At 43.5% G+C, this 13,634-nt stretch overlaps 1 protein-coding gene across 1 annotated transcript in view; it reads left to right on the top strand.

Moving 5' to 3' along the window:
* CFAP20DC (CFAP20 domain containing) overlaps nt 1-13,634 on the top strand; it is a 1,688,800-nt gene that overhangs the window by 608,926 nt on the left and 1,066,240 nt on the right. Inside the window, exon 9 of the mRNA XM_086939066.1 lies at nt 9,580-9,710. Coding sequence (XP_086795192.1) covers nt 9,580-9,710 — 131 coding nt within the window. The remainder of the gene's footprint in view (nt 1-9,579; nt 9,711-13,634) is intronic.

The raw sequence follows: 13,634 nt of genomic DNA, 5'->3' as shown, positions 1-13,634 counted from the left end.
GCCGGCGGAAACCAAGAACCCCAGCAATGGTGGGAAAATCTTGCTGTGCAAATATGTTACATATATTTGCCCAACCCTATTCGCTTCCACTTTTCTTAAAATGTAACCTTATGTGAATTTACAAAGGTTATATATGTAACTCTAATCACTTTTATCTGTAGTAGACTTATGTACTTACTAACATTCTTATATGAATTTAGAGTTTATCTGTTTGTCTCTGTTATGTAATTCATGTACTTTGAAGTCCTTATGTAATGTAACTGGTTCTATTGTAAAGCGCTCCGACACCTTCGGGTAAAGTTTGTGCTGTATAAAAACGCAAAAATAAATCTATAGAGATGGGTGAGCCACTGAAAGATCACAGCACGCTCGAGCCAGCTGCCTGGCTTTGGCTCAGCTTGAGGTCCGTTTGAACTTTCGAGGCCAAAACAAACTAAACTTTCATATGTACACACAAATAATTAAAGACATAGCAGTGATCTTTTATGTAAAAATGAGAATGAAAGAGGTGTGCAAATAGTGGTTGAATTGCACACTGTGAAACCAGAAAACCTGGGACCTATTCCGGTTCCCCTACTTGGCCAAATTTTGTAATCCTAGGCAAATATTTTATTTCACTCAGCCTCATTTTTTTCACTATCACATTGTTATCACATATGATAAGAACCTTCTAATATATGAGCTCAAGATGTGTGCTGTGAAGTAACTCTTGTGTTTGTCAAATAGTCTGGTCATTTGTAACAACAATCTAGGCCACATATAGAGTATGCATGACAACTAATTTGCCTCTTAGTTCATTAGATCATAGTCGTCATGGTGGGGAGGGGTGGAATTAATGTTTATAAGGTATTATTTAAAAACTCTTCTACTCACTTATACTCTATGCCTCTCAATGCAATGATAGAATCTGATGTAATAAGGTGAAACGCGTCTTCAAGCAAAGAAATACACAGTTTTCTTAATTTGAAGACGATATTTGAATATGATATTTATTGCATGATTTACATGCAAAATATTTTCAGGGCTCGGCTGGTGCAAGGGCTCTTGGAGCCGAGCCAGACCATTGGAGCGGCTCTTCCTGTTATTTGTTGGTTCGCGCGCCTCTACGCTGGAGCCATCGAGAAATGACAATCTGCTTGGTATGGAAGCTGACAAGGGACCAAATAAGAGTTGGAATTACAAGCTTCCAGCTGTAGAATAATCTGCAATTTGCTTTCAGTTTAGAGTTTACAGACACAGTCCCACAGCATGGGAACCTGTTCAGTGAAGCCTATCAAGGAAGCCCAGTCGCCGTACATTCTCTTGTGAGTGTTAAATGTAAACAAACTTGCATCAGGTGATCAAGACTATACCTTGAAATATGACTCTGCAACATTGGACATTAATGAAATCTTAAAACTATGGGGGCGATTATGATTGTGGTTAATCCGCAACCTCCGGGCCGGCGGAAGCCACCGCTGGCCCAGAGGATGTGGATCAACCGCAGCGGACTGAAAAAAGACCCCCCCGCCAGATTAGGATGGCTGGGGGATCTTTTTCCGTCCGCCGTTTTCCGCCGCGGTCGCCTTCCGACCGCGGCGGAAAAGCTCTAACATGGCTGGCGGTGTCTATCAGACACCGCCAGCCATATTAGGATGTCAGCGGTCCTATGCCTTTCCACTGCGGCATTTCCACCGTGGAAAGGCATACGGTCTTTTCTTTGGGGACCCGTTGCGGGCCCCCAGGGTGAAGGGGGTGGGGGTGCACATGGGGGATACCTATGGTACCTCCGCTTTGTGCATGCAAATGCACTGCTTGTATTTTTAACATTGCGGCGGGTGCTGCTTCAAGCAGCACCCGCCGCAATGTTAAACATACAGTATGTGACCGCCAGGGTGGCGGTCACATCCTAATTTGCACGGAGGGACCGCCGCAGCCCCTGCGGACGGTCCCTCCTCCTCTGGGATGGCGGACGGACGCAGGTCCGTCCGCCATCCTAATAGGCCCCTAAATACGCAAAAAAGCTAGTAACTAGTTATTGCTAAGAAATAAACATATTTAGAAGAACTTAATTAACCGAACAGCTGCCGTTAAAGCGGACTTGCTGATTTCAGAAGAAGTGTTAAAGACCATGCAGATTAAAGACTGGTGGCATAGTTAGCTCCTGCCACACTAAAAGCATTATAAGAAGCAGAAACACACAGAGACTTCGGTAATGTCACGAATAAGTTAGAATAGATTGCAAATCAACATTGAGGAAAAAAGTAAACAAGAGAGACAGACCAAACTACCTAAACCATATGACATTACTGTTCTGTAGCAAGCCCATCTTCGAAAGCTATGATTCATCAATCTGGAGCAATCCAGGTAATGAGGCAGTTTCCAAACCTGCAAAGTCACTACGTTCTGGCCATTACTGGCCAAAGATTTTGTGGTTTTTAAAAGTGCCCTCAGAAGTAGGGAGCTTTAGTGAATGTTTTTTAACATAAAATGTCCTGCTAGGATATTATGCCCAGTAGACAGCATCCACATTTTTGTTAAATGAGTAATTTAATGAATGATATGAATGATCAGTCATGTTACATAGTGAACTATGTGAATGTATTCTTTTCTTTTCTAAGCACTGAACGTCCCTCTCTGAGAGATCATACTCCCCCAGAATTCTTCCACAGGCCACAACTAGCACAACATCTGTTGCCCAAATCCATACTAATATAATAAAGAGAGCGCCCAAACCTTTGAGGCGGGTAATCTCAGGAACCACAGCACCAATCACAACACCCAATACAGCGTTGGAAAGGGCAGTTGCAGCAGAAGGACATCGGCTATGCAGACGCCCACCATATACATTTAAAAGGTAAAAGAACCATGCCAGCAAAGTAGTCCCTTGTGGGCATGTCTGCGATGTGCTGTGGGCTTGTGCTGGGGTCGTGACAAATGCTGGGGGCGTGTGGTACATTCCGCCCTTCATGCCATGTCTCATATTGTGTGCTAATCCCACCCTGCTCCCTTTAAATACACCTGCACCCCATAATCATAACCCACCCTCACTCCTTAAAATACCCCAACACCCTTTAACACTAACCCATCTTAACCCTATAAATATACCCTGTACCCCAAAGCCCAAACCTATCCCTAAACCCTAAAAATACCCCTGTACCCCAAAACCCAAACCTAGCCCTGAACCCTATAAATACCCCTGTACCTCAAAACCCAAACCTACCCCTGAACCCTAAAAATACCCCTGTACCCCAAAACCCAAACCTAGCCCTGAACCCTAAAAATCCCACTGTACCCCAAAACCCAAACCTAGCCCTGAACCCTAAAAATACCACTGTACCCCAAAACCCAAACCTACACCCGAACTCTAAAATACCCCTGTACCTCAAAACCCAAACCTAGCCCTGAACCCTTAAAATACCGCTGTACCCCAAACGCCAAACCTACCCCTGAACCCTAAAAATACCCCTATACCCCAAAACCCAAACCTAGCCCTGAACCCTAAAAATGCCCCTGTATCCCTAAAGCCATACCTATCCCTAAACCCTAAAACTACCCCTGTACCCCATCACCCAAAGCTATATCTGAACCCTTAAAATAGCCAAACACCCCAAAACATATACCTCAGTACCCCAAAACATATACCCCTATACCTATACTTAACTTATCCAAACATTAAAAAAAACATGATTTTACCATTAATGCATTTACAACGAATTTCGTTGTAAATGTATGCATGGTAAAAGCATATAAAATGTAATGCCATGCGTTATAATGGCATTGCGGAGTCATGGTACTTTCCTAATGAAAGTATGCGGAGTGATGATATGCGGAAAGAAAGTTGCGGAATAATGGGTGTTTACCCTCCCCCTGTAAGTACATTGGTGGCACGGCGGCCCACATCTCCAGCAACATACTCATATTTTTTCACCACCCATTTCAAAAATGCACAGGTCTCTCTCATTGATGGCCAGCACCGACATACACTTTTAGACACACCTCCCACCACAAGTTCTAGAATTGCGAACTTTAGAGCTGGGGAGCTACGTTCAAATCTCTGCATCAGCTCAACATCCTGTGATTCCAGGCAAATCGCTTTGTCTCCCCGTGCCTACCACAAATGATTGTGTTCTTCTGTAATGTAAATTGTGCTCATGCCATGTTGTCGAGTTCACGCTATATAATATTGCAAGGAAAAATAAAGTAGGGAAACTCGAGTTCACACACTACTGAAGGCGCACTCTTAAGTGCATCAGCAGTGCACTGTGAATCGGAGCGTTTCACAGGCCTGTCACAGATAAGAAATGCTATCAAAACGAAATCCTACAAAACAATATACTACTGGCCGGCAGCAATTCATACCCGGACAACGTCGGAACGGGCTGCTAGTATTATATATATATGCGCCTTCAACTGTTCTAAATTCTTTTACACTGTGCTTACTTGGAAATGTTTTTCCTCTGATTTCTGAAGCCTCTCTTCTAATTTTCTTAAGTGATGTCTCTGAGAGCTTAGAATCCCGAATGCCAGTGCTATACAGACAGTCATGTTTTTTGTATTTCCATAAACTTGCACTGATTGGTGGATGTGTTTGATGACTGAGACTCTGAGTGCAAGAGATCAGTGTGCCCCCTCAACTGCAGCCTGCATCAGGTAACCAGCTACATCAGGTAACCAGCTACATCCGGTTCCTCCATGCAACATGCTTCAGCTGAATGAGGGACCACCATACTCGTGATGTTTTAAACACAACATCTACCACTAGTCCTAATCTTGAACTCGGTAAAAGCATTTACTAGATTTTATGCAGTGATGAATATATATTCAGAATTATCTTTGGTTGATGATACTTTGCTTAGTCATTGAGCCTCTTTGAATGCTTTAATTAATCTGGATTACAAATATTACAACCTCAGGTTTGCAGTCCATTCCATGTCCACCTGATTTTAATTGTGCAAACATCAGCTTGATCTATGCCAAGCAAAAGCACCAAGAGAGCCCCCTGGGGAAGTGCAGGCCCTGTACTAATACTTGATATTATTTATTTATTTATTTATTTCGGCCACCTTGGCCATAAAAGACACATACATAAAAACACAGGATCATAACAATATACACATACAGGTTTTTTAAAAAAAAGAAGTTAAAAAGATTATATCTTTAAGTACAGAATTCATTATAAACATCCTCATAAAACATTAACAAAGACACCAAAGCTTCATCTCATTTTTTGTCTGGTTGCTAGGCATGTACCAGGTTAGGGGGGATATTTCGAGGAACAGCAAGGATTTAACTGCTCAAAGTAATTGGCCAAACTTCCTGCGAACAATGTACACAGAATAAAGAAATCTACTGATGCTAAATACAATGGCTTGGGAAGTATTAGTTTTAATAATTCTATATGCCTAGGAGGGAGCACAGGGGTTTGATCCACCTTTTTCGTGCTTTTGAGTATGCTTGACAGATAAACAGCATATGGACCTCATCCTCCGAGCAAGAACCTAGGCACATTGAACACTTCCCATGTGTAACATTTGGACATTCCGGTTTTCTCTTAGACCAACGTTCCAAATTGGAATTTAGCATGAGATTCCCATACCTGAATTTCAGAAATAGAGACTTCGCAAGGGGAGGCTCTATTTCATCTAAAAAAAACTCAAAGGAGGGGTCATCTTTAAAGGTTAAGAATTCTTGGGTTAGAGACCCGGATCTATTTTATTCACTAACTGGTTAGTTGTGTAGGACCAGAAGGCTCGTTTCACCATGGACTTGGCGAAAGGTGGTTGGTTTTCTGGACTCTCCCATAACTGGGGCAAGCCCAGGATTGAAAACCATTTTTTAATGTGTCTGAGCCATAGAACGGAATGAAAAGAATCTAAACCCAATATCTCCTGGAGGCCTTTCCTATAATTGATCAATTCTGGGGTAGACCATATCCTTATCCAAAACATTAGTGGTCTAATGGTTATATGGTTGTCAGTTCTCTTAAGGTTCAGATCAAATTGAAGAGGAATCAACGGTGTACTAGTGGGTACCTTTACAATTGCTCTAATAAATTTGTTATCCAGGCCATGGAAACTATCCCTTGCCCAGGGTCCCCATATCTCAGCCCCGTAAAGGGCAGCAGATTGGATTTTAAATTTAAAGAGCTCAAGCACAGGAGTCACACTTTTACTTATACTGGCATTAAGTTTGCTGATGACTGGCTTGACGTTATGGGCATAACACACCTTGTTTTTCTCAATTTGGGCCTTTCATGTCAGGTTTGAATCTAGCACCACCCCCAGATAGGAAAAGTTATCAACGATTTCTAAGACTTGACCATTCAGATGTAGAGTCCCTCTATCCGGTTTGCAGGGATTCAGTGCCATACACTTAGTTTTGTCAACGTTTATCTCTAATCCTTTCCTCACACAATAAATACTAAAGGAGTTCAGGAGCGCCTGGAGGCCTTTCTTGGTTTGGGATATTAAGATGGTGTCGTCCGCGAACAGCAACGCAGGCACCCTTTCTCCATTTAGTTGTGGTGAGTCATTAGCACAGCCGTTCAAATGATCAGGGATATCGTTAACAAATAATGAAAATAAGGTGGGGGCCAAAACGCATCCTTGACGGACACCACGCTCTATTGGGATATTACGCGTCAGTTCACCATTTGGACCCCACCTGATGTTGGCATGATTCCTAGCGTGCAACTCAACTATTTGAACCAGGAGGCACCCTGGCAATCCAGCTTCACTTAGGGATCTCCAGAGTAAGTTGCGGGGGACAAGGTCGAATGCCGCTCTCAGATCTACGAAAGCGACATACAAATGACCTTTCCTAATGTGTACATATTTCCAGTATATACAACAGAATCTAAAGACCTGGTCTATGGTGCTGATCTTACCCCTAAACCCAGCTTGAAATTTAGGAAGTATTGTTTTTTCCTCCAGCCAGTCATTTATCCGAAATAATAAATGCTTGGCATAGAGTTTTTGCAGGGTGTCCATCAAACTAATTGGTCTGTAGTTTGATGGGACAGATCTACTTCCCTTTTTAAAAATTAAAACAACTTCTGCTGCGCGCCAGCTATCTGGGAATTGACAGTTGCTAGATAAAGCATTAAACAAGCGGTTTATATATGGAGCCAAGACTTCAATCTCATGTTTATACAGGTCACCCGGTATTTTGTCGGGACCAGGAGCTTTGCTGTTTTTTAATTCGGTGATTGCCCTTTTCGTTTCACCTAGTGTGAAGTCAAGACACTCTTAACGGGGGTGGCAACCATAAAGTCTCATCAGAACCACTGTCATATTGTTTATAAAGAGTTGTGAAGTGTGTCACCCAAGTCAGTTCGTCTAAGAAAGTGTCCTTCACAGCTCTACCTGCGTGGCCCTCATTTGCAACCAGCCTCCAGAATCCAACATTGTCCTTGGATTTGGCAGCAGCCAACATATCCGCCCAATTCGACTCCTCCCATAACTTTTTCGAAGTCCTTTGAGTGTGCTTGTATGCTTCCCTTGCGACTCTGACATCATCTTTCGATTTGTTTTTGATAGCAAACAGGAGCTCCCTCTTAGCCAACCTACATGAGTGGTCATACCATAGTTTACCATGACACCCAACTCTTACATTTTGCTGCTTTTTTTTTGGCATTTTGGTCAAACAAGTTTTTAACTCCTCAAAAAACGTCTTATGTAGTGCAATGAAATGATCATAGTGATCGGGTGAGAAGGAGTGTCCAGCTATAGGCCTGAACATTGTGTCAAAAAGTGAGTATACCGTTGCTACGGCATTTCCTTGAGCAAGGACGTGCGACCATTTTAATGCACATCTGTTGTTGCTGACATGTACCTGATCACACAAATTGGGGTTGGAAGTCTCAGTGGAAAATAAAACAGAGGGGTTGCTAAACATAGCTGCGTCAATATAAAGTTCAAGGGGGTAGTGGTCACTCTCATCCCTACTTGCCAACTTGAGATCAGCCATAACATGCCAGATACTCAATGAGACAAGTATGAAATCCAGGTTACTTTCGGACTTCGCGAAAGTTGGATGTTTTGTTAGGTCAGAAGGGAGACGGCCATTACATGCTCTAAGACCATAATCTGCAGTTAACCTCATTAATTGCACAACCAAAGCCGAACATTTAACACAATTTGAAGTCTCAAGCTGAGGAATGTTATAAGCTTGATCTTCATCCTCAAAAACATCAGCAAGCCCTAAAACGGGTTCAAAATTGCAATTTAGGTCGCCGCCCAGGATCACTGGGGCATCACCAACCACCCTTTTCAAAAAGCTATCCAAAGTTTCGAGAGTGGGAGAAACTTTGAAATGTGCAAGTGGTCTGTTATAGACATTAATAATGTAACATTCAGCCCCATTCAAATTTATAAGTTTTAGAGCCAAAATATCAGGGGTGCCTGTATCTATTAGTTCGACCTTAATCTTCAGTGTGATTTTAACCCATATGATGAGTTCCCCCGAGGGCCTCCCCCTATTAGACTGTACTGCCTCGGTGCCAAAAGTTTTGTACCCTATCCTGTGGGGAATGTCTATTGCCCATGTTTCTTGCAGAAGGCAAAGATCGCTAGAGTCAATATAATCAGCCCAGTCTGGGTCCCTCAGATTTTTGTTGACTCCTGCAATGTTCCAGGACAATACGAGCAATAATGGATTTGCCCCACTACCAGGACAGGTGGACTTAATAGTGGCCAATACTGGTGCCACTGATAGTTTCACACTATCTTGCAACGTAACGCCTACAGAGTGTCGTTCTGATTGAGTAACCAAACCCCCTGCTACATTGTAGGCTTCATCACCATGACAACCCTCTTCCTCTCCAGAACACGCTAAGTTCACTACTAGAATACATTTCTTATTCAGGAAGTCCCCGGTTTTACAGTAATTATTGTCTCCCTCTCCCCCATCCTTTGATTCCTCACTGATTTCATGTTTGGAAAGGATATTCTCGTCACAGGGTGGGTGGTAAGTACCATAGAAATTAGTGGTGTGGTTTGGCGAGGTCTCAAGTCAGTCAACTCCATCTAAACCTGTTGAAAGTAGGGACTCCATTCCACACATTTCGAATACCATGTCTACCCAATTCGGGGCCAAATCCGGAATGGTGATTGATCGTGGTCCAATTACCCCCATAGTTGGGGCGCCTTGGTGGGGGGTAAAAGAAAGATAGGGGCCTAGCTTCAATAGATGAAATGCCTGCATATGTTTTCCATGTACATATCTTTTGGGCTGATATTATGATATACATTCATGGTATGGTCCCATTTGGAGATACGGGCCTCCTGACCACTTGCATGCTTCTCCTGACCCGCAGTTGCCTGAGTCGGGTGGTGTCTGATGGCGAGACGTCCTTCTTCTCTTCATACTATGTTGAGAGTAAGAGGTTGATCAATCCAGGCAATGTACTTGGTCACTTCTGCCTAAACTCGCAGGTGATGTCTCACTATGACTTACTTCAAGCCATTCCTCAGTCTATTTATGGTTTCATAAGAGATGTTGGTAATAATTTGCTGTTCTGACGCTCTGCTATATGGTATTTTGTTGTGTTTTTTAAATAGCCAGTTTAAATAGATCTTCCTTTCCCTTTCTTTGCAGATCAGATGACCAACAGAGTGCCAGGAAGCTCTCGGAACTGTAAGACTCAAGATGTAACGCACATCGCATTTGGGTCCAAAGTCGTTGGACCACCTCCTTCCTCTGGCAGAAGTGTAAGAACATCATCTGAAGTACGGCAACAGTTTGAACATATTATTATTTGTTAACTTGTCTGCTTATGGGAGGTGTTTCCATAGCACATGCATATGAACAAGGGGAAACATGCACTGTTCATAAGGCCTGATTTATTTGTTGGTTTAATGTCAACTGACGTCCCTCCCTGCCAACATAATAGTCCACCCACTAGATTTAGATTCGGGTGGACCACAGTTTGTCCACAGTGGAGACTGTTGTCTGCCATGGCAAAACCCTTATTCTGTTGGGTCATCTGAGGTTTGGCTGCATGTCCACCCACCTAATTTAGCTGGGTGGACTTACAGCTGAATTTAAATGCCCGTCACTGTCAGGAAAAACCTGCCAGTAAGGGGCATGAAAAGTGCTCGATTCCCCCTTCATCTTGGGAGGGAGCTCCCAGGGTGAGGGGGCACGGTTTTATTATCAAAATGAAAATGTAAGAAATGCAATTTTGACGTACGCCTCCATCGGATGGAGCTGTCCGTGAAACTTGCAGTGCATTAACAATAACCGCTGCATGGGTGTTCCCTGCCAATGCTTGAAATGTCCGCTGGGCTAACAGACATTTCAAAACTTTGCAGGCGGGAACTCCGCCAGGCAGACTCAGTAATTTACTTTGTCGCCCTGACAACATTAACCCCATCCATCGAGATTTGAATGAGGCCCTTAGTGTAGTAATAACTGGAGCAATCATTCAGTTGATAATAAGAGACAAACCTACACCACCATTTTGCCAAGAAGAAAACTGAGGCAAGGGGGTGCTGTTTACAGAGCTGGGTGGCAAATTACAGGGATGTTTAAAAATTACTGTGTAATCAGTGTTTACCGTTGGTGCAGTATCCTAAATCCTTGATTTTCATAGGTATAGGTGTGACTTTGACAAAGATGTGTGCCTCTTGCAAACTCTAATCATAACAATTTCCAACATATCTCTATATTATGTATTCATTTATTTATTTGAGTACTTAGAATAGCACCATTATGCTATATTTAGGCGGCTTCCGGTTGGTTGGTTGGATGTAATGTAATCCTGGTGAAATGAAACTTTTTTAAATGCATGCTATAATGACAATTACGGCAAGCAGAGCGTGTTCTATGCGTGTCATATACCTGGGACATGTTTACCTTTCGATCTGACACTTGTAACATACACAGCAATGTATGCATTTGAAACGTCACCTTTGTATTTCGCTTTTAGCCCTTGACAGAAAGGATAGTTTCAAGCAAAGATACAGGCCATATTCCCCCGAAAAACACAGTTATTACCGAAGACCTTCAAAGACAATCGCAAGCTTAGCACACCACCGGCGGATTCGGCCTGATGCCTCAGATGAGTTGATGCCTTGCACCTGCCTGTGTGCCACTACAACCTCGAAGTAGGCTGGCTTGACTCAGCTGAGTCTCCTCAACTCTAGTGCTCCTATTTGATCTCTTAAAAAATATTGTCACTAGTAAACAATGTCCTCCTTCACTTTCTCCACCACATTTTTACTTTTGTCTTTAAGCAGAGAAAATGTGAGAGAATTAGCAGCGGGCACACACTGGGGCACACATTGGAATGAGAAGAACAATTATTGTGCTTCTGAGTGCTAGAGCTGAGCACAGTCCTTACATGGAGTTAGCAAAGGTTTGAGTTTCATTTTTCACCCTGAGCTTGCTGGTCCATCAGGAGATATTACGTTATGTATATTCAAATTAGGAGGGCTACCTTACACTTTTTGTTTTTAGTTTCAACAATATTTTTATTAAGATTTTATATAAGCAAAAGAGTACGGATAAGGTACATATACAGAGAAAACAAGTTCAAATATTGTTAGAAATGGGGTTCCTGGTTAGCCAGGGCACATGTCTAAGCCAGGCATAAGCCACCCCTCTAGTCAGGGTAGGGGAGTTACACGCTTAAGATAACTCCTGTCACCCCCTTGGTAGCTTGACAGAGCAATCAGGCTTATACCAGATGCAATGTGTTAAGCGTTTGCGCACCACACACTCATGCACGCACCAATGTCACCTTAGACCCACCACAAAGGACACTCCACACTGAGGTATGTAAAACAAAATATATATCCTTTATGTTGCTTTTAAAAAGAATGCAATAGTTCCATAAGTCACATCATCAAAGAGCTGTTCCTTGTACTGGGGGCCAGAGATATAATAACTTTCATGAGCCACCTAAGTAAGGGCAAACTGTGTTGCGTAGCCGGGGTGCAGTTCTTGTCCTGAATCCCACGGAGCATGAATGTCCTGGTATCCTCGCAAAGATCTTATCTGCCACTGAATGATTAGACCGTGCCCTACCAAAGGTTCAGGCTCCAATATTCACAGTCCCCACAGAGCTGTGCCCCCGTGCAATGCCCGAGCTCAATAATGGCGTAAATAAGTAAAACATGCCCCTATTCGATATCAATAAAAAGAGTATGCCCCCGTAATCAATTCGCTGCAACAGGTGAAACAGGCCCCTGTACAACGTCACAGCTGACAAGACTATGCCCCCGTAATCACTTCACTGTAACAAGGTACACAGCCTCTTCTTCACAGGGAGCGCAATCTGGCTCCCAGCGCTTCTCAGCCCACAGTGAAACACAGCACACTATAGCAATCCGCCCACAATGCAGATGGGGGAGATCACTTGGAAACTTTTATGTCCTTGAATTTCCTACAACAGGAGGCCAGCACACGCAGGCTTTTGGAGACTCCTCTCAAGCAAGAGGTGGGCACAGCACACAGCAAATTCCATTTCCTTTCCTTGGCAGAATCAGATACTGCAGGATAACCCCAGACAGCACACAGCAAAAGGGCAGCACTCCTCCTCCAGTCTCTCCAGCTCTTCTCCTTGGCAAATTTTCTCCTTGATTCACAAAGTAGTCTGAAGTCTGGGGTTCTGGGTCCGATACTCATACCCCAAAATGTCTTTATTCTCTTTGTGTGGGGAGTTCTGAGCCCAGTTCAAACCAGTTTTGCCTTCACTGGTGCAGCATGACCACAGGAGTTGGAGACAGCATTGTGCAAGGGAGACAGGCTTCATTAAGGTGTAGGGTAAATCTCCTCCCACCACTCTATATGCAGCTAGGGTCTATTCATCTCAGAGCTGGGTCATCCGGGAAGGGCAAGCACATCTCAACCCCCCAGAGGCTGTCTACAGGGAATGCACATCCTCTGTCTCTGGCACACTGAAATCAGACATTCAATCCACAAACAGGCACAGGCACACAGGATGGTGGAACAAGAACATTGCCAGTTTCTAAAAGTGGTGTTCTCAAACACATAATTTAAAAATTCATCTTTATTAAAAGATATGTTATTACATTCAGAGTTCAGGCATACCAAACTCCATTTTTCCATCTCATCCCTATGGGAAGATATGCTTGTAAAATGTTACAAAGCATTCCCCATTCTGTCCTATGGGTCAAGATAGCCTTTCAATAGTGAGCAGTGGAATTTGCAGTATTCTACACTCCAGTACCTGTATTACCTTTCACATACACTGCACCCTACCCACGGGGGTACCTTGGGCCTACCATAGGGGTGTCCTATGTGTTAGAAAAGGGAAGGGTAGGGCCTGGCAAGTGGGTGCACTTGCCAGGTCGACATGGCAGTTAACAAACTGTGCACAGGCACTGCGGTTGCTGGCCTGAGGCATCTTTTCAGGGCTCCTCATGTGGGTTGCACATTCAGTGCTGCAAGCCCACTAGTAGCATTTGATTTACCAGCATTTACCAGCCCTGGCACACTCAGTGCACTTTACTAGGGACCTACTGGTAAAACAAATAAGCCAACCAGGGAGAGCCAATCACAATATCAATTTATACAGGGAGCACTTGAACTTTGACACTGATCAGCAGTGTCAAAGTGCCCAAAGCATCTAAGCCAGCACAGCATGAAAAACACAGGAGGTACAGTCAAAAAGTCTGGGGAAACCA

Source organism: Lissotriton vulgaris, chromosome 9 (assembly GCF_964263255.1).
Source record: "Lissotriton vulgaris chromosome 9, aLisVul1.2, whole genome shotgun sequence".
Lineage (NCBI taxonomy): Eukaryota > Metazoa > Chordata > Amphibia > Caudata > Salamandridae > Lissotriton > Lissotriton vulgaris.
This window is presented reverse-complemented; position numbering and strand designations above follow the sequence as displayed.